Source organism: Microtus oregoni, unplaced genomic scaffold, assembly GCF_018167655.1.
Source record: "Microtus oregoni isolate MIOR12 unplaced genomic scaffold, Mior012 000003F_ref0000135, whole genome shotgun sequence".
NCBI lineage: Eukaryota > Metazoa > Chordata > Mammalia > Rodentia > Cricetidae > Microtus > Microtus oregoni.
In genome coordinates this window covers 3,101,140-3,125,268 of record NW_024543062.1, presented here as the reverse complement: position 1 = coordinate 3,125,268, position 24,129 = coordinate 3,101,140, and the positions used below count along the sequence as shown (strand labels likewise).

Below are 24,129 nucleotides of genomic sequence, written 5' to 3'. Positions count from 1 at the left end.
CTCCTCTGTGTATCATCCTTGAACCCCAGGTTCTGTGGGCTTGCTGAGCAACAAAAGAAAGAACTTGGAGGGTGGGGATTGGCCTTGTATAGCTGGGACAAGGATGCCCTTGGGGCAGGTTCTCCCAAGCTCCTGTTGGACTGCCCAGGGCTGCAAGTCAGGCTTCCAGCACCAGACTTGGGCAACACCAATTCATCAACGCCTAAACATGCAGCTTCAAGGGGAAGGGAGTGTCTCTGACTTTCTCAAGCACAGACCCAGTGAACTGGGCCAGGCACTCAGAGCTCAGGAAGAAGGAGAGAGGGCTGGTGGCCACGTCAGGAATCTAGTGTCAGCTTTCTTCAGCTGCTCTGCTTGGGCCTCCTGGCAGTGCCACAGAGTCGGACCAGCCCAGAAGTCAGTGATCCCACAGTCCCAAACACATTCTCATGTTCTAGGACACGTCCGTGTGGCTGCTTCCTCTACAGGCTCCAGTTTGTTCCTATGCTGTGAGTATCACTGAGTGGCTCCAAGTCCTTAGGAAAAGTCAACAGGGTGGGTAGATGTGAGCATGTTTGTTGCAACAGCTTTTTAGGGCAGGCAGCTGCTGCCTAGGTGGCTCATGGGTCAAAAGCCAAAGGGTCAGCCAAACCAATGTTTTCAAATCTATCCATGTACCCAACACAACCCTTAAGATCTGTCTGCCTGTCCACCTGTCCCTCCTCACTCCCAAAGCTAAAATGCTAATTGTAATTTAGTAGCATTAGTTAACTCATTGTAACCATGCAGACTGTAACCACCTGTCTGCCTGCGCCTACCCCCAAACCCATGTTAGGCATGTCCAGGTGACTACCTCTCAGCGATCCTCAGGTTCACTAGCCATACTATCCATGAGCCCGAGGTTTTCATTAGACACCCCTAAGAACTGTGGTAGGTAAGGATGCCTACCACACTGAGGCACTACCAGGTGCAAACCCAGGCCCTTGCAAAGATGCCACAGCCCTTGTCCACCCAGTGGCATCAGAAGTGCTGACAGCAGCAAACAGAAGGAACAGTAGAGTCTCATCAGAACACTTATGGCCACAGGTCTCAGGTATTGTGTCCCAAGGTCCTCTGTCACCTGGAGGCACCTGTGGGTCACTAGCTCCCTCGTTCATCCTTACTTTCTCAGCAAAAAGCTGGGTCTGATCCAGTTTGCTTTAGATAGGCTCAGAAACCAAAAGAACCCCAGAGTTGGCAAAGCCAAATTAAGAGTCTGGGACCATGGCAGCGGTTTAGTAGAAAGGGACCACCTAAGGATATGTAGTGCTTGCTGGATGCTTGCTGGTGACCAGGACCAGTCACCACAGGGCAGGGCAGCCAGAGGACTTGTCACTGTGGAGGTTACACCCAAGCTCAGGGATAACTGGCCACAGCAGAAGCCAGAGAGTTATCAGGAGTGGTCCCAAGCTCCTGGACCCGTGCTCCCTCTTTCCTCTCTGCATCTGGCTTGCAGGCCCAATGCACACAACAAATCAAATAGGGAGACAGGGGGCAGAGGTAGGTCAAGGAAGGCTGAGGGTCAGTAACTGATCTACAGGCAACACTTAGGGTTAAGCAGCCAATATGTGGGACCCAGATGACATCAACTTTGGGTCCAGCTCCACCAGCAATGACCTGGGCCAGTTCTCAGGATCCCAGTCTCAGCTTTGTGACCCATAGATGACAACTGCCTCACTGTCGGTGACCAAGTTAGTCACCCTAGGCTTCTATAATAGCAGTCAGGATGTGGGAACGAAATGGAGACTGTTCTTGGAGGAGGGGTGGGGGTCCAGTTTGTGTCTATCGGGCCATAGCTTAGACTGTCATCCCCAGTGTCCCTAGGCTGGGACCAGCCAGAAGAAACTCTGGGAAGCAAGTAGGCTCTGTTCTCACAAGCTTCTCTCTGCACAGTAATCGGCTGCTGTCCACCCACAAGATCAGTTCTTGGTAAGGGCTGGCAGGAAGCTGCAGGGACATGGGCCACCAGTAGCAGGATCAATTATGAGATGATGGTCAAGGTTCAATGAGGGATGTGCAGGCGTCCATGAGTGCGGGACCAGAGAGTTACTAGCCCTAGCATATTGATGTGCATGGTGGGGCTTCTCTCCCAGTTCCCGGGTATCTGTCAGACAAAGCTAATTCATTTTCTCTCTCAATTTTTTTAAAACGTCTGTCTCCTGTAGCCCAGGCTGTCCTTGACGTCACTATGTAAGCCAGGAAGATGACCCTGAACTTCTCATCCTCCTGCCTCCACAACTCGACTATTAGGATTACGAGTGTGCACCACCATGCCCAGTTTATGTGGCGCTGGGGAGCAAGGTTAGGCTTCACGCATGCTAAGTGAGCACTCCACAACCCGAGTCACATGACCAGCCTCTTAGGAGTTTTTAAACTATGAAATATCCCATTGATCCATGACTCAGGGTGTAGCCCAGAGTGTTAAACACACCCAGTGCCATACTGCCATGACTGCCCTGCCACCCATCCAGAATGCCTCATCTTCCCCAACTGAAACTGGCATTAAATACTAACTCCCTGTCCCACCCCAGCCTGGCTCCCACTTCTCTACTTTACAGCTGTAGAGACTTGATATTCAAGGGAATCAGACAGCATGGATGTTTTGCAGATTGACTTATTTTTCTTAGTATCTTCAGGGTGTATCCATACTGCACCAGGAACCAGGATTTAATTCTGGGTTGAATAATGTACCATGACATAGAAAGACCAGGTCTCAATCATCTACTTATTTGCCCATGGACATGAGTGGCCCATGTGAGCCCAGGGTGTGGATGTTGCTCCCATGCCCTACCGCTGATCCTTTTGGACCTGATAGGTCATGGTTAAAGCAAGGTGCTTTTGGATTGTTTGGGTTTCCCTAAAACAGGGTTCTTCATATGGCTTAGGCAGGTCTTGATCTTCTTATCTATCTGCTTTAGCCTCCTGACTGCTGAGACCAAAGAAAGGCCTGGGCCAACATATCTAGCACCAGAGAGCAGTCTTCCAACGACCATGGCACCCACAGCAAGCATCATGGAGCCCCTCAAGACATTTCCCCTAAGAATCGGTCTTATCTATAATACTGGAGTCAATCTTATCTCTGTCAGCATCATACTCTATGACCAAGACAGAGCAAGCTTCATATGAACAGGGACTACCCTAAGGCTGTAGCTATGACTGGGCCACCTGGACAAACCTAGCCCATCTGTTTTGGGCACAGGTGGTGAAAAGGGTGCTAAACAGTGCCAACTCTGCCACACCTTGCATAGCACTGCTCCTTCCATGTAACTCTGCTCATCCTTGGCAACTGTTCCATTCATTCACCTCTCCATGGAAACAGTTTGGCTGCAGAGACTCCATGTCAGTCCCAGTACGCTCATCTCTCATTGTACCTTGCTGTACGACAATACACAGTGTGTGAGAGAATGTCAGTTCACCCAAAAATATTAGTCACAAGTAACAGTGATTTCTCTAAGTGCATGCCTTCTATAGTGGTTCAATGATAAAGCCCCTGCCTAGAATACCCCAGTGAGGGGCTGGGGTGTGGCTCAGTGGTAGAGCACCTGCCTAGAATCCCCCAGTGAGGGGCTGGGGTGTGGCTCAGTGGTAGAGCACCTGCCTAGAATCCCCCAGTGAGGGGCTGGGGTGTGGCTCAGTGGTAGAGCACCTGCCTAGAATCCCCCAGTGAGGGGCTGGGGTGTGGCTCAGTGGTAGAGCACCTGCCTAGAATCCCCCAGTAAAGGGGCTGGGGTGTGTGTGGTTCAGTGGTAGAACACCTGCCTAGAATCCCCCAGTGAGGGGCTGGGGTGTGGCTCAGTGGTAGAACACCTGCCTAGAATCCCCCAGTGGAGAACTGGGGGTGTGGTTCAGCGATGATAGCTCCCTTAGCATGCACATGGCCTTGGGTTCCATCTCCAGCACAGTCAAAAGGACATTGGGTTCCTAACTTTCCAATCTAAATCTGTCACAAGGACCCCAAGGAGATAAAGCTGCCTTGTCATTTAAGAGTGAGATCACCAAAACCTTAGATGCATCAAGAGAGGAAGCTCATAATTAAGCAGCCTGCTTTCTGGGTCATGTGTGCTGCCGAGCAGGCTGTAGGTAGAGATGCCAATGGGCATAAGCTAGAAGGGCACAAAACTGCTGCAAGAAGGGACCATCGGGCACATGTGAGCCTGCCAGATAACCTCTGTCTCCTGACCAAACTGCTTATGACAAGTCAGATTGCTTCAAACCAGTAGTTGAGGGGCCAAGGGGCCAAGCTAGGGTCTGTGGAGTATAAAGACCCTGGATGCATGGGAAGGCAGAAGGTTCCAGCAAGTTCAGAGCTCTAGCAAGGAGAAGAAGCTGGTGCCTGAGGGCCTGTAGGCCCAAGGGACTAAGCTCTGCAGGAGGTGACATCAAGAAGAGGAGGGGCTTAGTAGGGAGGGTGCATCGCAGCTCATAAACAATCAAAAGAAATCAGTGCCTGTGGAAATTCACCACGCTAATGCCCATCAGCAAGCTGGCTGTTTTTAGTCTCCAGCGTTAATAAACATGAGCAGTCTGCACTCACCTCTGCCGGTCTGTGTTCTCTGTCCTCTTACTGAGCATCTTACTTTACACAGACATTCAGGAAGACAGGCCTTGGAGGCCACGCCAGGAGAGGCGCTGAGCTCATCTCTGTACAAGAGCAGCTCCTAGCCCTGGCACAAGGTAGAGTCAGGAAGGACATATCCTTGTCTCGTACAAGATGCTAAGCCATGGTAGGGTGTGAGGTGCATACATGGTATACCAGTTACATGGGAGCTGAGACAGGTGGGTCCAAGTTCAAGGCCTGCCTGGACTAAACAGTGGGTCTCCAAGCCAACCTGGGTAACTTAGTCTCACAATAAAAAAGAAGGCTGGGGATGTGTCTCAATGTACTATGCCTGCCTAGAATCCCCCAGTGAGGGGCTAGGATGTGACTCAGTGGTAGAGCACCTGCCTGGAATCCCCCAGTGAGGGGCTGGGTTGTGGCTCAGTGGTAGAGCCCCTGCCTGGAAGCCTCCAGTGAGGGGCTAGGGTGTGACTCAGTGGTAGAGCCCCTGCCTAGAATCCCCCAGTGAGGGGCTGGGGTGTGACTCAGTGGTAAAGCACTTAGCTAGCACACCCAAGACCCTTGGGTATAATCTGAACACTGCAAAGAAATAAAAGGGAAAGGAAAAGGGGGGTGGTGGTGAAAGCAGCAAAAGTCCACTGGGAGCTACCACATAGAAACAGCGATCTCATACATTAACAGTTCTCACATCAAGACAAAACCAGATTTGTTCCATAGGGATACAAAGGCATTCCCCAACTAAGAGACAAGAACACGCTGGCTCAAGAAGAGCAGGCATAGACAGCGCCAAGCCTCCAAATTCAACCTATGACCACAATTCTATTCAAGATTCCCAGGCTGCCCACAAGGAGCTGCACAAAGGTCCTGGGCAGGGGTTGGGGTCAAACACTGCAACATCAGAGTCTCTGTGGATACCGGAGGGGAGAGTGCTGGCCATAGCTGGATTGAGCAGGATGGGAGTGCTGACCATGGCTGGGCAGGATGGAAGGGCTAACCATGGCTAGGCTGAGCAGGATGGGAGTGTTGGCTATCAGTGGGCTGAGAAGGATGGGAATACTGGCATTGGCTAGGCTGAGCAGGATGGGAGTGCTGGCCATTGGCTGGCCTGAGCAGGATGGGAGTGCTGGCCATGGCTGGACCAAGCAGGATGGGACTGCTGGCCATGGCTGGACCACGCAGGATGGGACTGCTGTACATGGCTGGACCAAGCAGGATGGGAGTGCTGGCCATGGCTGGACCGAGCAGGATGGGAGTGCTGGCACTGGCTAGGCTGAGCAGGATGGGAGTGCTGGCATTGGCTAGGCTGAGCAGGATGGGAGTGCTGGCATTGGCTAGGCTGAGCAGGATGGGAGTGCTGGCATTGGCTAGGCTGAGCAGGATGGGAGTGCTGGCATTGGCTAGGCTAGGCAGAGCAAATGGATTCAAGACAGTGGCAAGAGGGGATTCTGACTTGGACCCTGCAGCCTAGGCAACACTGAGAAGTTCAGTGCTCTGTGGGCCTGGCCTCGGAGACATTCCAGGCCCTTAGGAAAGAACTGGGCTGATGTGGACTGACAGGCAGGTGTTGTCTGAGATGCTCCTACAGGAAACCTCAAATCTCTGCTCTGATGTCTGAATGCTGGTATGCCACTTCTTGCCCTGTGGCATGTCATGGCCTTTCATGGCCTTTGCACAGGGAGCACTGATGCCACCTCCTCAGTGTCACTCAGCACTCAAGTTGGGGCTGCGGGGCATGAGAGACCGGTGCTGGCACAGCCTGGAAATCAAGGATCTAGACAATGCTAGTTCTTCCATAGGGTATCTTAGAGCCTTGCCTGACATGGGTGCTTCATGGTGATACCCTGACATTGCAGAAGTGTGTGCAGTGAGCCACCCAGAAGCCAGATGCCTGGGTCAGCAACCAGTCAAGGATCAAGACTGGGAGGATAGGATGAGGTGGGACAGGTGAGGGCTTGGGATGCTGTCCTTGACTTAGGCAGGAGGCTCTGGATGGGTGCTACTGACATGAGCCACTGGAGCAGCAGAAAGGCAGAGGGCCATACGTTCGGCAAATCCCAGGATGCTGAAGGGGAAGGTGGATATGAGGCAGGTGCGGGCACAGGAAGAGGTGAGGCTGGGTACCCTAACCTCACTGCTGCCTGTGACGCAGACAGGAGCAGGGACGTCTGCAGGCACAGAGAGCTTTCCGCTCCCAGGAAACCCAGCAATTTTCTGCCCACTCCATTTCCAAAAAAGATATACTGATTTTAAATGTCACTGGGCAGCCGTCTGGGCTCTGTTCTGAGAAGCACTTTAGGAGGACTACAAGGTAGCATGGACACCAGCCCAGCCTCCCCTGACTGCGGGAGGTCTATGCCAGGCTGAACTGGAAGGGATCTATGGAGGATGGTCATCTCAAAGGCCTGGCTCTGGGGTCGACTGGCACAGCCTCACTGGTGGAGGGAGGAGCTCAGCTCCAAGATGAGGCGATATTGTAGGACGGCGGGGGCCGGGGCGTCAGATTCCAGAGATGAATTCGCTTAATTACATGCATGCTCGAGTGCTTAGAGGAAGTGTACAGATGTCTGCAATTTAGTTTCAAATGCATCAAAAGAATAAAATGGACTGATGGATGGCAGAGGGATGGGTAGGAATGTCATACAGCCACAAGTGTGCCGTTCCCGGCAGGATGTAGGTGGTGGATAAGTGGGCATTCACTGTAAAAATTCTTTCAACTTCTTTAACTTGAAAATGCTCACAGTAAAGCACTAGAGAGAAGCAGCAAGGAACAGCTTCCATGGAGGCCCACCCTTACTGCCTAGGATGCGGGACCCAGGAGGCATGACCAAGTCCCAAGGCTGGGTCGCCACTGCATGTTTCACTTGTCACTAGGCAGGGATATGACATGCCAGGGCCAAGGCAGTTTTTGTGGACAGGCTCCTCTGAGCCCCAGGGTGGTCAGAGCCCCTGAGAGGCCTATCCTTGGTGACCCCAAACAATATCCTGACCCAGTTCATCAGAAGCACATGTGTGGAAGCCTTTATGGGGATGTGGGGAGCATGAGCCTCAGTGATAAAGTAGCTGTTCCTGCTCTTTGGGAATATACAAAAGGAGCCTAGGGGACCAGAGACTTCAGGTCTCTGTATCTGTGCCAGCCTCAGTTTCCCCATCTCTAAGTGAGGCCTTCCTGCAGATTTTTTGCCTTTCCTTCCCCCTTTCCACACAGAATCTCAGTTTGTAGTCCAGGCTCTGAAACATAAAAGCCTACTTCTCGGCCTCCTCAGTGCTGAGAATACAGGCCTATGCCATTGTGTCTAGCCTCCCTGAAGCTTTGACAAGGCTGTCTGTGAGTCATAAGTTTGCTATCCAGCCAGTCAAGGTAAGAGATACCATTAGGCAAGTAGACCCTAGAATCCCATGGCCACCCCCTAGCTACAGTAGTAGTGCATGCAGGTCACCCTGGTCAGTGTGCAAACAGCCGGTGACTCAGGAGACCCAGGAAGGATGGAGACAACTTGGCCAGTCCACACGTAGCCACTGTGATGACCCATCCACTGAACCCCCAGGCACGCCCACACACCCAGCTCTAAGTGGTCACCAGAGTTTTGCTTCCTCGCCAACCAGCTGTGAACTAATTACAAAAAATTCTAACTAGTTGAGCTCCCTCTCTGAGCATATGTTCCCAATTAAGATGAACCGCAGCTGATTTTAATCAATCTTCCTTGAAGCGCCAACTTGAAGCCACTCTTCTCCTCTGGAGGGAAGGAGCGAGGAGGAGAGAGGGAGAACAGGAAGCCGCCTGCATACTGAGCACATGGGTAAGGCTTGAGGAAGTCAAAGGCTGGCCAAGCTCTTCAGGTTCTGGGCCCAAGCAGCCCCATTAGAGTGGCATAGGGGACCTGGGTCTCAAAGGGGCTGTCATCGAGAGCTATGGCCGGGCCACTGGGAGAAGCCCCAGGATGCATGTTTTTTCCCTGGTGCCCGAGCGGCCCAGGTTCAGGACCAACATATAGTGGGAACAAGGTCTTTGCCCTTGATGAGAAAGTGACAGAGCGCTTGCTGAGAAGGGATGGGGCGTGGTGGGCGGGGCTCTAGCACAGGATTTCCTCAAGAATCCTCATCACCCCAGCCCTATAAAGAGCTGGCCTGGGTCTGAAAAAGCTTGGGATAAAACCAGACTCTCTGAACATAGCGGACAATGAGGTCTACTGAGAACTCAAGAACAATGGCAATGGGTTTCTGATCCTACTGCACGTACTGGCTTTGTGGGAGCCTAGGCAGTTTGGATGCTCAACTTACTAGACCTGGATGGAGGTGGGGGTTCCTTGGACTTCTCACAGGGCGGGGAACCCTGATTGCTCTTCGGGCTGAGCGGGGGGAGAACTTAATTGGGGGAGGGGGAGGGAAATGGGAGGCGGTGGCGGGGAAGAGACAGAATCTTTAATAAATAAATAAATTTAAATAAAAAAGAAAGTGCAGGGGCTCAGATGGGAAATCAACAAGCCCAAGCCCACCCACTGTGTGTGTTGCGGGAGAGGGGGGCCCTCTTTCCACTTGTCCAAGTCACCTATGGACTCAAGAGAACAGCTTCGGGGCCACTCCTGAGACACCCGGGCCTGTTAGCCTTTCCCCCAGGCCCAGTCTTTTATGTTCCAGCCTCCATCCCCGTGCACTAAGAAGGACTTGCCACCACCCTGCCAGCCAGTGTTATGTACAGGCTGCTTAGACAAGCACTCCTGCACACGCTGGATGAACAGTGAGAAACCAATTCTGACATTACCATAGGTGACCAATGCCACCTTACAGGACCAGTTCAGTCCTGGGTACAAAACCCCTCCCTGCCCAGGTATGACAACAGCTGGGATACACAGAGCAGACCCAGTCTGAAGCAGCCATGGCCACGTTTAGTTAGCATGGGGCCCTTAAGCTGAGTACAATGACCTGGTGTGGTGTGCAGAGGGGAATGTGGAACTCAGTCTAACTCTCAGGATCAAAAAGGTTGAGTAAACGGCTTTTGTCTTTGCTAATAAAACAGACAGCACTACCTCGCCTGGGGAGACCTTCAGTGTGAGTGGCATAGGATGAGGATGAAGAGCTGGCATTCTGGCCATCACCTGGTCTTCCTGGTACGTGCCCATCTGTGAAGTCCAGCTGAGATCCAGCACTGCTAGGGGAGAAAGTGGTTTGGGATGTGTCAGGAGTTGGGGTACCCTGCTATAACCTCTAGCTCTGGATGCAGAGTGTACCTGGAGGACAGCAAGCAACCCTGACCCAAGAGCAAGTGGGGAAAGCCTATGGGACACTCTGGCTCTGGAAAGCCTCCTTCCTGCCGTATAAGCACAGTCTGGAGAGGCGGCAGTGGCGGAGGCTGTGGGACTGTCTAGAAATTTCTACCACTGTGAGGGCTGAAGCCACAGCTGGCTTCATGTCACTGGGTACACTATCCCTGGGCTTCTGGCGATCATATCATGATGTGGGCATTGTGCTCCAGGGTCATAGACTCAGCCTGTCTCGCTGCCGAATGAAAGCTGTGGGCGTGGCTCATGTTTGCACTCAGTGCCGGCCAACTTGCACTGCTCCCCACACAGCAGGTGTGGACATGGCCCAATAGCACCTGGCTCCCAGCAGGGATCTGCACTCCAGGTCTGAGCAGTACCAGGAACACATGCTTGTCGTCCTACGGGATGGAGAGCTTGCAAATCCCACTCTTGTGTCATCCCCACGGGGCACAGAATGCTGGCATTTCCTCTAGTTGTGCTGTCCCTGAAGTCTCAGCTAGCTGCACCGAAAGCCATTTATCACCCCATCCTGACACAATTCTGCAGCCAGGTAGCCTTGATTCACCCTCCAGCAGCCCTCGGCCCAGGACAGTGGCCCAATTAGAACAGAACAGGATGACAGGTCCTAGGGTTGGGCTTGAGTACAGCCAAGGTTCAGAACACCTCACTTCATCAAAGCTGTCACCTCTCCCATCACCAAGATTGGTAATGGGGACACGATTTGATTGCCTCTAATAGGTGCCAAGGTAAAAATCAATGGCCTGTCTAGAAGCCGGGCACTCTCTAACCTGTGGGCTTCTTGCCATGAGCAGTGTGATCAGGAGGAAGAAAACTAAAAAGAAACAGCCCAAAGCAAACAACAGTGAAGGTCATGGCCACAGGGAGGTGGGAGCAATGGGCGACAGCACCAGAGAGAACAGAAAAGCAGAAAGACCAAGGGCATGAGGAGGGCCCTGGACAATGATCCTGATGAGTGGCGCGTCTCAGTCAGGTAAGGACAGACGGACAGGAGGAAGTCCGGGTTTCATTCACGGAAGCTGGGAGGAGTAAAGGTTGCACAGGGCACATCTCTCTGGCCATCCCATCACCTACCTGTAGGGTAAGCCTCTCCATCTGCATCTCCAGCGCCTGCTTTTCCTGTTCCAGGCGACTCCGCTCACTTTCCAGCTCCTCCACCTTCAACCTGCGAGGAGATCATGACATGATCAGATGCTACTACAGCCCGACTCCAAAGGAAGGTTATGGCTGTGGTGCTGATCCCAAGGGTGCAGGGTAGGCGGCAGTGGGTAGGACTTGTTGAAGCACGAGAACTCAAGCCAGTGAGTCTTGGCTGATCCCACGGCTTGGCTAGAAGCCAATAAGAAATCTCAGGGCCCTGGTTAACCACAGACAGTGACCAGAGGCTGGAGGTGAAACTGAGAAATAGAAAAATGACCTCAAGAGTCTTCGGAATGATAAAAAGGCAAAAGAGTGCTGATGTGACAGGGAGGAGACCGGGGACACGGGAGTCTTGGACAAGCCATCAAGCCGAAGATCCAGTTGACTACATAATACACTAACTATGCCACCCAATAACAATGGAGCAAGTTTTCAAAACTGTGCACTCCAGGGGCCTGAAGCATAGTAGCCAGCTTCAGGGGCCAGAAAGGAAACCCACTGTCCACAGAACACTTCAGAACTGAGCAGACAACCAAAGCAAGCCAAGAGCAAAGATCTGGTCACTTGGAAATGTAACAACACACACTAAATATGCTGTTCAAAGAAAGTTGAGGAAATCAGAAAACACATTGAACTGGACACAGCTTATCTAAGAAGGTCAAGCTTGGAGAAAGATGTGTATGTAGGATCCAGTGTTCTTATGAAAAAGAATTATCTCAAGTCAATAACCCAGGCTCCACTGCAAGAATAAAGGATGAGATGGATGGGTACACACCTGGGATCCAGCCCCAGGGAAATGAAGCAGAGGGGACCAGGAGCTCAAGGACAGTTTTATGAGGCAGGATCTCACTGCATTTCCCTGGTTGGCCTGGAGTAGTACATAGAACACTCCAGAGCAAGCCTAATGCATGGCCACAAAACCCAAGTTTTAGTAAGATGAAGATATTCATTTAATAGAATGCATGCCATAAATGAAGTTAGAGACCAATGGCAGAGGGAAAGCTAAAAAAAAATCTTAGTAGGAGGCAATTCAACAAAATGGTCTTGCTGGGAAGATGACCTCATGAGTGTTTTCTTTGAAAGCATGAAGGCTTCTAGCCCCCAGCACCTACATGAAAACCTGGATGTGTGATGCACACTTGGAATCCCAATGCTGGGGAGGCAGAGACCAGAACAGTGGCTCTCAACCGTAGGCTCTAGCTGAGCTGGAAGCTGGCAGCAGACTAGAGACAATGAGGATTAGGCTGTGTGAGAGTGCCGACGAAAAGCCCAGTACCAGAAGCTGATGGTTTGAAAAGGGCTTCCTGTTCTCCCTCACAAGCCCTCACATGGCAAGCAAATCAACCAGGGAGGAGAGCTCACTATGACACTGAAGATTCCAGAGGACAGTCCCATTGGCTTCACAGGATAAAGGTTGCAAAACGATGTTAGGGACAACGGGGTACACATCTGAATACCCAAGATGACACAGGAAGACTCCTACTGATGTCACCTTCCAAAATGATTCTGAGAGAAGCAGATAAACCTTCGCCCGACACAGGAGTCAAATCAGAGGTCAAAGGTCTCCCAACCAAATGAAAGGGCCAAGCCAGAGGACGTAGCAATTGCTTAAGAGATTACACACTCTCCCCCAACTCAGCAGAGAAAGGAAGGAGAAGGAAGCCCTTTTTCACGCGCTGAGATCAGCAGTGGGCAGACATCAAATGAAGGCAAAGAGTCCCTCAGAAAACCTAGGCCAAGCGGGGCCTGCTAACCTAGCCATGTGGAGACTGACGCAGATCAAGAGTTAAAGGCTTTCCGGGCCACAGTTAAGTTCAAGGACTACTCTCAAATGTAAAAAGCAGTCATAGAAAGAGGGTGGGGAAAGGAGCTCAGGGCTGAGAGCGCTTGCCTAACATACATGAGATCCTAGGTTCAAACTGCAAAACTTAAATTAAAATGAACATTTTAAAATATGAAATAATTTTTTTTTTTAAAAAAAAGAAGCAAATGGAACTGAGACCAGTAAACCCGGGGGACAGATGTGGAAATGCCTGTTCACTGAAAGCTTTCCACACTATAGCAAGGGGGTTTGAAAACACAGGGATACAAGGCATCTATCTCAGCACCTAAATACATGCTATGTGGCTCTTCAATGAGCAAGGGCAGGAAGCCCTCCTCCATGCTGCTCTCGGCTGAGATGGGAAATCCCTTCACCAAACCCATCCTCTTACACACAGAAGGCAGTAACCTCAACGAGACATGGCAGTCCTGGGGCTAGGGGTGGGGTATGGACCAGGGGAGGAGGACAGCTGTAAGATTTCTTCAGGACCAGGCCTGTGAGGAAACTCGGTAGTTTATGGAGCTTTGCTACCAAGCCTGATGACCTGAGTTCCAGCACATGGTGGAAGGAGAGAACACACTTCCAAAAGTTATCCTCTGATGGCCGGGAGGTGGTGGCGCACGCCTTTAATACCAGCATTTGGGAGGCAGAGGCAGGCGGATCTCTGTGAGTTTGAGACCAGCCTGGTCTACAAGAGCTGGTTCCAGGACAGGCTCCAAAACCACAGAGAAACCCTGTCTCAAAAAAGCAAAAAAAAAAAAAAAGTTATCCTCTGACTGCCACGTGTGCACCAGGGCATTTCCATGAGTGTGTGTGTGTGTGTGTGTGTGTGTGTGTGTGCATGTGCACATACACACACACACACACACACAAATCAATGTAATAAAGTAATTTCTTTTAATTGGGACAATGCCTGCTCCGACGGCTTCCATCTGACCAAATTACCAAAGCAATTAGACAAGACAATGAAATACAGGCTTCCACGTTGTAAAGGCAGTAAACGGCTCTGTTCACAGATACCCTGTTGAAACACAAGCCCAAGCCCTGCAAAGCAGCACTGTAAAAATCAACATGTGAGCACTCTGTTGCACACTCCATCTGCCGTAGCATCGGAGAACAAAACATTTGTAAATAAATTTACACAAGGCAGAGTGAGATGATCCCATAAATTCCCTAAGACCTGCAGAGCATTGCCCCCCCCCCCCCGCCCACATACAAGGAAAAGAAAAAAGAAAGAAAGAAAACCCATGTGTATATATAGACAGTTGGGGCTGGAGAGAGGGCTCAGCAGTTACAAACACTTGCTGCTCTTACAGAGGAACCAAGTGCAGTTACCAGTATCCACATGGGTTGACTAACAGCTGTCTGTAACTGTAGCGTCAGGGGATCCCATGCCCACTTCTGACTCCACAGGTACCTGCACTCACATGCACATATTCATGCAAACACACACATACACATAATTACAAAATAAGAAAATGTTTATCTTTGTAGATACATAGACACTTATGTTCAGGGACAGGAAAGCTTAATGGGGTAAAACAGATAGGAAAAGAACAGCCAGCTGGGAAGATGTCCCTCCTGCCTCCAGACTCATAGCCATGGAAGGCAAAATCTAGCATGCTTGGTGAGTTCCAGGTAGGATTCAAAACACCAAGGGGAATAGCTTCTGAAGAATAACAACTGAGATTGTCCTCTAGCTGCTACACAGACATGCAGACACACCTGCCCGTGTGCCCACAGCCTCCCCTCACACACATACAAGTGCACAGCACATGCAGGAGCCACACACACACACAGATGAGGGAGCAGAGCAGGCTCTGGGTTCCATCTCCAGAATCACAAAATTAATAGAAGATAGAAGAAGACCCAAGGATACACAGGAAGCCCACACAAACATAACATGAAGAGAAGTAAATCGACATGCTTCTCTTTTTCGTTGTTCCTTTAGTTCTTTTTGTTTGTTTGTTTGTTTGTATGTGTGCTTCACTAAAACAAAAAACAAAAACATATGAGCTGGGCATGGCAGCACATACATGCCTTTCATCCCAGCACATAGGAGGCTAAAGTAAAAGAGTAAGTTCAAGGCTAGTCTGAGCTATACAGTAAAACTTCATCTTTGAAAAGAATCAGATTATGAGACTGACGCGCTGCCTACTGCGCTAAGGAAACAGAAAACACTATCCTGAGTGAGGTAAGCCAGACCCAAAAAGAGGAGCATGGGATGTACTCACTCATATTTGGTTTCTAGCCATAAACAAAGGACATTGAGCCTATAGTTAGTGATCCTAGAGAAGCTAAATAAGGAGAACCCAAAGAAAAACATATAGGCATCCTCCTGAATATTAACCTTCATCAGGCGATGAAAGGAGACAGAGACAGAGACCCACATTGGAGCACAGGACAGAAATCTCAAGGTCCAAATCAGGAGCAGAAGGAGAGAGAGCACGAGCAAGGAACTCAGGACCGCGAGGGGTGCACCAACACACTGAGACAATGGGGATGCTCTATTGTGAACTCACCAAGGCCAGCTGGCCTGGGTCTGAAAAAGCCTGGGATAAAACCGGACTCGCTGAACATAGCGGACAATGAGGACTACTGAGAACTCAAGAACAATGGCAATGGGTTTCTGATCCTACTGCACGTACTGGCTTTGTAGGAGCCTAGGCGGTTTGGATGCTCATCTTACTAGAACTGGATGGAGGTGGGGGTTCCTTGGACTTTCCATAGGGCAGGGAACCCTGATTGCTCTTTGGGCTGAGGAGGGAGGGGGACTTGATTGGGGGAGGGGGAGGAAATGGGAGGCGGTGGCGGGGAAGAGACAGAAATCTTTAATAAATAAATAAATTTTAAAAAAAAAGAAAAGAAAAGAATCAGGAACAACAACAAAACCCCATATCCAAACAAGCGGAGACTGCTAAAGATGGCAGTGTGAACACGGCACTTAGGAGCAGGCTCTCAGAATGTCACTGAAGTCGAGAATAAAGGCAGGCTTGCTTCTCTGAAGCCTGACGACAGAAAATAAAAGGGACAGCATCAAAAACACCCTTAGAAGTTAGAAGCTGATGGATGGGGAGGGGCAGTGACCCCCACAGCTGCATCCTCGACTATGACTGACCCACAGGAGCTCCTACAGTACAGAGCCCTGCCAGGGGGTTCTAGAAGCAGGATGGGGGAGCGGGGAGGTTGAGCTGGGATGGGGTAGAAGGTCTTCCACAAACTTTTTGCACTTAAGGAAATGCAAGTCACAGCTTCTTCCTGTTCGGCTGGCTTTCTGAATGAATAGCAATAGCTTCAGCAACAACATGGTTCCAGCCGAGTTGCTTCTGTAGGCTCGCTGCATGGGTCACCTGCCACCAAGACACAGCCCCACCCCAGGAGCACTAGGCTCCCTCAGGCTGTGCTTTGTAGATACTCCCTGTCTTCTAGGAGTCTGATGAGTCAGCCCGGTGCCCATTCAGCTTCAGCTGGTGAGCAGCAGGGTCTCCAAGGAACCAACCTTACGGGCCTGGAGCCATCTGTCTTGGAGCATTACAAATATGATTTCACATTTAAAGTGTTCGTCAACCTAATTCTACATCTTGGTTCAGGTGTTTCGTTTGTTCCTTTGGAGCAGGGTCTCATGTAGCTCAGGTTGGTCTTAGCGGATTATAGAGCCCAGTATGACTGGGAACTCTGGGTCTCCTACCTCTACTTTCCCAGGCGGGGATTACAAGCAGAGCGGCACGCTGGGGCTAGGTTTTGGTTCTGTGGGGCGTGTGGACCTGCTAGTGGAAGCTGGAGTTCCTGTGATATCCTTCAGTGGCCACAGGCTCTCCATACAGCAGTGTCCCTGTGTCATTCCTGATACCGTTCATTTGTTTCTCCATGTACGTGTCACTTTTGTTGGCAGTTTGTCAATTTTATGGATTTTTGCCCTAGAAAAACAGCCTTTTGCTTCAGCATTTTTCTCAATTGTGTTTCTTTTTTTCAAGTTCATTACCTCCTTCTTCCTCCTCATCCTGGGCTCCTTTGCTCGCCATGTCCTCCTGGTGGTGGAGCCAGGGCCTCTGCTCTGTCAGCTGGAACACTGGGTGCTGCAGGTTCTCTCCGTGGCTCTGATCTGATGAGAGTGTTTTCATCAGCGTTCACTTGTTCCTCTCCCCCTCCAAACTTCCTGTCTGATCGGCAGGCAGTTCAGAAGCATGCTGGTAATTTCCACATGGATACAGCTTTTCCTCTTGCATTCTGTTACTGATGTCTATTTGAGTTGGCTGTGGCCAGATGACATACTCTCTATGCACACGCGCGTGCGGGAACATATATATGCACACATGAACACCCATGCAATTCATGGTGTCCTGCTCTATCACTCTCCAGCTAGTCTCCTGAGGCAGGGTCTCTCACTGAGCCCCAAGCTAGGCTGGTGGCCAGAAAGCCCCAGGAATCCTCTTGTCTTATGCCACTGGAGTTTCACGCAGGCACTGTGCAGTCATGCCTAAATATTTACGTGTTTGAACTCAGGTCCTTGTGTTCATAAAGCAAGAGCTGTTACTCACTGAGCCACCTCTCTTATACCTGATTCCTCAAGATTTGTGAGGGTTTGTTTTATGACCAAAGACATGGCCAATAACGGGGACCTTCCGGGTGCATATGGGGACAAAGGGCTCCACAAACATGGTCCATGTCTGCTCATCCTAGCAACCACAGGGAGTAGTGCGCATCTGTCACCCAGTAACAGCTAACCCAATACCTGCATCTCTGAGCTCTGGTCTTCAGCACAGGCAGCAGCATGGGGTCGAAAGCAGAGGAAGGCTCTCCACACTCCGACAAGGCACAGAGAAGCCCCAACACTGGTGGGTGTGAGCAAGGCTCCCCTGCAGGGTTCAGCTGACTCCAGCCCCCATGGGCAGAGACTGAAGCCACGCCCTCCCAGCAGAGCCCCAGGCTGTGCTCACACTGCTGCTGCTTTGCTCTGGTGGGACAGAGAGGGTGGTGTTGATGGGCACATGACCCCTTCCTGGTACTGGCCAACTCAAGGGGCAGTTAGAGGCCACCTACGATTAGCCTGTCTCTTCCTCTCTGTGTGGCCCAGTTTTGGGGTGTTTCTGTCAGTGTCTACTGCTATCAGGCCACCTGCCTCCACCTCTGCCCCCTCAATCTGCCATGTATATACAGGTCTGCAGATACAGGAAGACGGCCCCAGGGGAGAGGGGCTGCCCAGTGACAGAAGCTGGATATTGAAGACCTCCTTAGTAACCAGCTCTCCCTTGCCTACCTGTTTCTTATCCCCATGCCACATCTGCTGGACTACAGGTTGGCCTCAGTCTCCTGAAAGGACAAGATCTCTGCACAGAGGACAGGCTGTCAGGTGAGGAAGGATGTCCCGTCACTGTCAGCAGAGACTGCTGTCCCATACTCAGCTCCCGGGAGCTGTCAGGACCACAGCCTCCAGGTCTGAGCTTCCAAAGACATACTGGGCCACAAGAGGAGGTCAGACGATGCCTGCCATGAACACCCCGGTGAAACAGTCCAGACAAGCCCCACTTGTGAAGACACAATGACAAATGACAAGCTGTCCACAAAAGGTCTCCTGCAACTTGCTGAGCCCTTTCTTGGAGAGGGTGACCCAGCCATGGAGTTCCTGCTTTCCCCAAGAAAGGCCAATAGGCACGGTAACCCTCGGGCCCCCTAGAGTCCAGGAATGCCTGCTCAGGCTGGGGCCCCACAGGCGGTGAACAGGGCCGGGAAAGGAGAGAGGCTGTGGAGTGTGACTAACAGGTTCTGGCCCAGACATGCAAGCCCACAGTCTACCCAGCTGCTAAACGCACAGACATTTAGGATTTGTCAGAGATCCTGTCTGACAGTGGAAAGTAACGAGCCCAGATTTGTTCCAGGCGAGAGGCCCTCAGCTGCCACCACTTAGTTTTGCACTGGTGCTCCCGGCTTCATGGAAGGGCCATGCAATGCCACAGGTGTGTGCAATTCGGATACAATACAAATAGCTGTGCAAATTTTGTGCCTATGTGTGCACGCCTGTGGAGGCCAGGGGTCAACAACAGGTGTCTAGTCTTCCCCTCTTTATCTTAACTTTTGAGATATGATCTCTCATTGAACCTGGAGCTCACCAGCTAGATGCGCTGACCAGTGAGTCCCAGGGCTCCTTCTGTCTCCTGTCTCTACCTTCCCAGGGATAGGATTACATAAGTCACAATACCTGACTTTAACAAACAAACAAACAAACATGGGTCCTGGGGATCAAACTCAGTGCCTCATGCTGGTGTAGCAAGCTTTTTACTCATGGAACCATCTCTTCAGCCCTGGGCCCCTTATGTGTAGCCAATAGCTCCATGCAAATAAATACACATGGCTATAGCCCATCCTCACAGTGTGCTGGGTAGCAAGCAGCAGCTAACCTGCCCTGTCTTCTGCATCTTCTAGCTGGCTGTGTTTGCAGTGACTGTCTAGAGTGAAGGGCAGGCTGACCTGAGGCAGGGCTCTCATGTCAGCTGTCTTCCTCTGAGTCAACCACTTCAGAAGTGGCCCTCCTCAGGAGCTGTGTGAAGGACCAGTAGGAAAGGCTCTTCAGGATCAGGAGAGGGATCAAAAGGAGAGGAGGACTCTTGTTCCAAGAGGGCAGCTTCAATAAGGGCCCCCCACCCTTGCCCAGCTGGAGGAAAGTGAAACTTCAGAATCCACATGGCCAGTGTCCCTTCCAAGGGGAAGTGGGGCAGCAACAGAAGTCTAAAGACTCGGCTCCTCAGTGGAAGTGGGCTGCCCATCTGAGTACCCTCGAGCCAGAAGACAGCACAATGGGTCCCAGTGTGGTATCCCAGCAAAGCAAGATGCCATGCACAGAACATGCTCAAGATAACAGGACACTGACCCTACTGTGGCACTGTGGGAAACCGAGGCACAATGCTACAATGTCTGATGGAGCTGAAAGGCTATAGAACAGGAAAAGTGGAACCAAGCATGCTAGTGCCAACAAAGGTCTGTGCTGGTATTTGTTCTTAGAATATTTAGTCACCTTGATACAAGCTGGAGTCATCTGGGAGGAGGCAGTCTCAGTGGAGGGGCAAGTCTCTGGGGCATTTTCCTGATTTGTGATTGACGTGGGCAGTGCTACCCCTGAGCAGGAAGTGCTGGAAGGTACAAGAGGAGCAAGCCACGAGGAAAAGTCAGTAAGCAGTGCTCATCCACGGTCTCTGCTTCAGTTCCTGCTTGACTTACTGCCCTGGATTCCCTGGGATGGACTGTGATAGGACTGGGACACGTAGGCCAAATAAACTCTCCTCCCAAAGCCGCTTCTGTGGCCATGATGTTTATCACAGCAAAAGAAAGTAAGTTATGACAAAGGATGAGAGATGGCAGAAGACCACCCCCACCAACAGCTATAGGGACAGAAGAGTAAGCAGCTGTCCTTTGGGACAGGACTCAGGAGACCTATGCCAGGCTCAAGGAGAGAAGTTAGGCAGGTAAGTTAAGACCTGCATGCTTGGTCCAGCCTGAGTCATTTGCGCTCACTGCACAGAAGCCCTGCTCATCTGGACTTCTTCACATGCATGCACCAAGCTCACAGGTGCCACCTGGACAGCTCCGGTTTCCCTCCGCTGGAAAGCAGAAGCACCAGCAGGGCCATGGGCTGCAGCCCCTGCAGATGCACCAACCTGGTTCTTAGCAGCTACAAAGGCACCTCACTCACAGTGCTGTTCTCCTTAGGAGACATGTGGACAGGAGGCTTGGATCTTAGTGAGGACGATGTTAGCACCAAAGCCCCTTTTCGAAATTTAAAAATCATCAGACCTGCAGCGTACTTGACTCTCTTCCCCACAAACCTGATGCACTCTGGCCCACACCCCCACCAACCACACAAGAGGCCGTGGGGAGGACAGGCCTTCAGAGGTATGAGGAGAATGGAGTTGCATTGGGGGCCATGCAGCTATCCAACACTGTGACTTTGACACTTGCCCACACCCCAAATCCAAGTCCTCTGCCCACCAGCTGACACGGAGTTGTGTGGCCCTAAGGACCCCGTAGGGCAGTGACTGCAGACCAGCAGCTGCTTTACCTCATCTCCTCAGCCCTAGAGGTAGCACCTCTCACCGGCACCTCCCAGTCAGAGGCAAAAGAAAGCGGCCTCGACTCTGCTGTCCTCAGCTTCAGGTACCCAGGGTCTGCATGGAATATGCTTCCGGGTCCACTAGACCCACCCTCAGCCAGCCGCCCGCGAGGGTCTTTATCACAGAATAGATGTTGTGAAGTATCAGTGGGAGTGCTCGCTGTGTCTGCCCAGGAGCAGCCTCTCCAGCTTGGCTGAGTCTCACAACAAATGCTTCCCAGCACTTGGCCTGGGCATGGCTGCCTGGCCTTGCCAAGTTCCTCTGCCTGGCCTAGGCAGCCAGCAATGCCTGATGCTACAAATCAGATCATGTAGTTTTTCTGCTTTAAAATGCCTAATGGCTCACCATCACTCACAGGATGAAGATCACGCTACTCGCCCGGGCCACACCAATTCTCCAGACACTCAGCCACGGCACTAGCACTCTCCTCTTGCACCCAGATGCATGTCCCAGGAACCCTATCTCCAGACACCAGCTCTCACAGCACCACCCATAATTAAACAGCCACGAGTCCATGTGAATAATGTCCCCATTAAGCTATGAGCTGATGAAGATGGAGTGTGTGGCTCTGCTGGCCAGTCAATTATCCACTCCGCTCTGCCCTGACAGTGCACAGCACATGCCACGCTGGGACAAATGCAAACAAACAGCTCTGTGCCTGGTATCCCCACAGAGCTATTTTCCAGGCCTGGGTCTCTATGAGAAGTACTTTGGCAATGAGAGGAAACCTCTAGCCCATAAGAGTCTTCGGCACTATACAATGAGCGCTTTTGGAAAGAGGTGTCAAGAAGTAAGCCTTCCTTACTTTGACCTCAACAGCCCTGCAAAGCAGGGAGTCAGTCACCAGTCATTACCCAAAGAGAGACAGAAGTCAGAAGAGTCTAACAGAGACAGGAACCCCATACAGTCTCAGGGACACCAAGAGACCAGCCTGAGAAGATTGCCTCCTCTCCCCCAAGCTCCACGCCATCTCATCAAGACCCCAGTGTCTACAAGGTTTTCTTGTTCCCTAGGTCCCCATAGCAGCTCCTAAGCCGTCAAGTCCTGAATGCAAAGCAGGAGGAAGGCTTGCAGGGGGTGATCAACTCACTCTGCTGCCTCTGACAAGATGCCAGGGCAGGGGTGACGGCCATCCCACAGTCGTTTTAGGCAGAAGCTAGAACAGCAGGCCAGGGAAGAAACTGATGGCAGTTCTGTTTGTGGTGACATGTTCCTGTAGTCCCCAGTGCTGGGGAGGCAGAGCCAGGAAGACCCTGGAGCTCACTGCCAGCCAGGTCAGCTGAACTGGAGAGCTCAGTTAGAGACTATCTCAAAAATTAAGGTGGAGGACATTTTCAGAAAACACCCCACCACGTGCACACACATATGCGCATGGCAAAAGCAGTAAGTTGTCTCCAAACAGGCACCAAAGGTGCCCTGCAAAGAGTCACACCCAAGGTTTGAAGCTTGGCCAGACTGTGAGGCAGTCTCTGAAAGATGCTTGCTTGCATCCTTCAATTTACTGCTGGCTGTGTGGCCCACCCCCCACCCATGCTAGGCCTGGTGCCTCATGTTGCTGGCAGCAAGGCACGTCCCAGTGGACACCCTGACAGGAGCCTCTGCTCCTCTTGAGCGTGGAGAACCAAGGCTAGGAGGACAGCTGTCAGTGCTGACCTGAGATGTGATACTAGGAAGGCCTAGCCCAGTGGAAACAAGGGTCTCAGCAGACAATGTAACCTTGGGACAAACAGCCTTGGGAAGGAGACAAAGCAAGGTCTCTGATGGGCTCTGCTCAAGCTCTAGGGAGTGACACATGGGCAGCCAGAGGCTAAGAGAGGAGGCCATACCTGAGTGCATCCACCTCCTCCTTGCAGAATGGGAAGCTGGTCTCAGTTGAGCTTGTCTGGGCCCTTAGCATCTTTAGCTCCATCTCCAGCTATAAGGAAACACAGGATAAGTGGTCAGCCTGTACAGAGACCCACAGCCCAGGTCCCTGATCCATCTCCAAAGTCCTGAAGTCTGTATTTGAACATCCCTAGGGGAGATGCCTAGTGTGTGCTGGGGGCCTGGGAAAGATGGTTGTCTGGCCAGACACCCCATAGCCTAGACCCCTAGGTCACAAGGCATTCTGAGTCAGGTAAACACAGTTTTCTCTTTCCTCATGCTCCTGATCCAAGATTAGGTGGGGAGACAGACATTCACGCACTGAGGAGAGCTGCAGAACCTCAAAGACAGAGAGGGACAATGTGAGCAGAGATCACAGTCTAGAATTACCATTGCTGGGATGGAACGTCACAGCATTTTCTACAGGGTGATATGAACTGCCTGCCTGTCCTGGGCCGTGGTCTGCAGGCTACTCTACACATCCGATGGGAGGGGTGGGGTGCAGACAGGGAGCCAGACACATCCCAGGCACAGACAACACAGGCAAGCTCAATCAGCCAGGCTCAGGGGGAAAGCAGATGGCTGCTGAACCAGTGGCTTCCTGAGCAGCAGGAAAGTCACCGGGAGCTGACCCTTGCTCCCTGCGTGTCCTCAGCCCCATTCCTCCAAAGAGATGCACACGGGGCCTAAGGACACACTGGAACTTGACAGTTATCTAGGCAGCTGGCCAGTGAATTCCTGGGATCCACCTGTCTCCACCTCCCTAGTGCTGGGATTACAAGTCCACATTTTTGCATGAGTTCTGGGGACAGCACAACACTTTACTGGCTGAGTGATCTACCTTGTCCCAAGGATGGTGTCATCTTAACATGCTGCTGGTTTTTGTTCCTAACACGCTGACACTGTCATCGATGGTACAGTTCCTCCATGGTGAGGCGCAAGCCACACAGTGCTTACTTCCAGAGTCCCTCCCTTGCCTCCACACGCAAGCATGGCTTATGTGCTGTGGCAGGCCTCACGGTTTTGAGAATCTGATGGAATGGCCCCTGAGACTGGCTGTGCTGGAAGTACTTCCTGTTTCTTATTGATGGAGAAGGTAACAAGACTACATGGTGCATGATGCTACAGCAAGAGCTGTGTGAATGCATGTGTGTGCTCTTGCATGCACACGTGTGGCTATGCACATGTAGCCTCAGTGGGGATGTGTAGTCCAGAGGACAACTTGCAGGGATTTTTCTCTCATTCCACTGTATGAGTCCTGGAGATCAAACTCAGGTCATAGGTTTGGTATTACCTGAGGACCCATCCTGCTGGCCTCATAAAGAGCAAGTCCTCAGTTGTAAAGCTCTC

At 51.5% G+C, this 24,129-nt stretch overlaps 1 protein-coding gene across 1 annotated transcript in view; it reads right to left on the bottom strand.

Moving 5' to 3' along the window:
* Mad1l1 (mitotic arrest deficient 1 like 1) overlaps positions 1-24,129 on the bottom strand; it is a 320,097-nt gene that overhangs the window by 91,375 nt on the left and 204,593 nt on the right. The window contains exons 14-15 of the mRNA XM_041648485.1: positions 22,743-22,831; positions 10,927-11,017 (exon numbers count right to left, since the gene is read on the bottom strand). Of these exons, the coding sequence (XP_041504419.1) occupies positions 10,927-11,017; positions 22,743-22,831 (180 nt within the window). The remainder of the gene's footprint in view (positions 1-10,926; positions 11,018-22,742; positions 22,832-24,129) is intronic.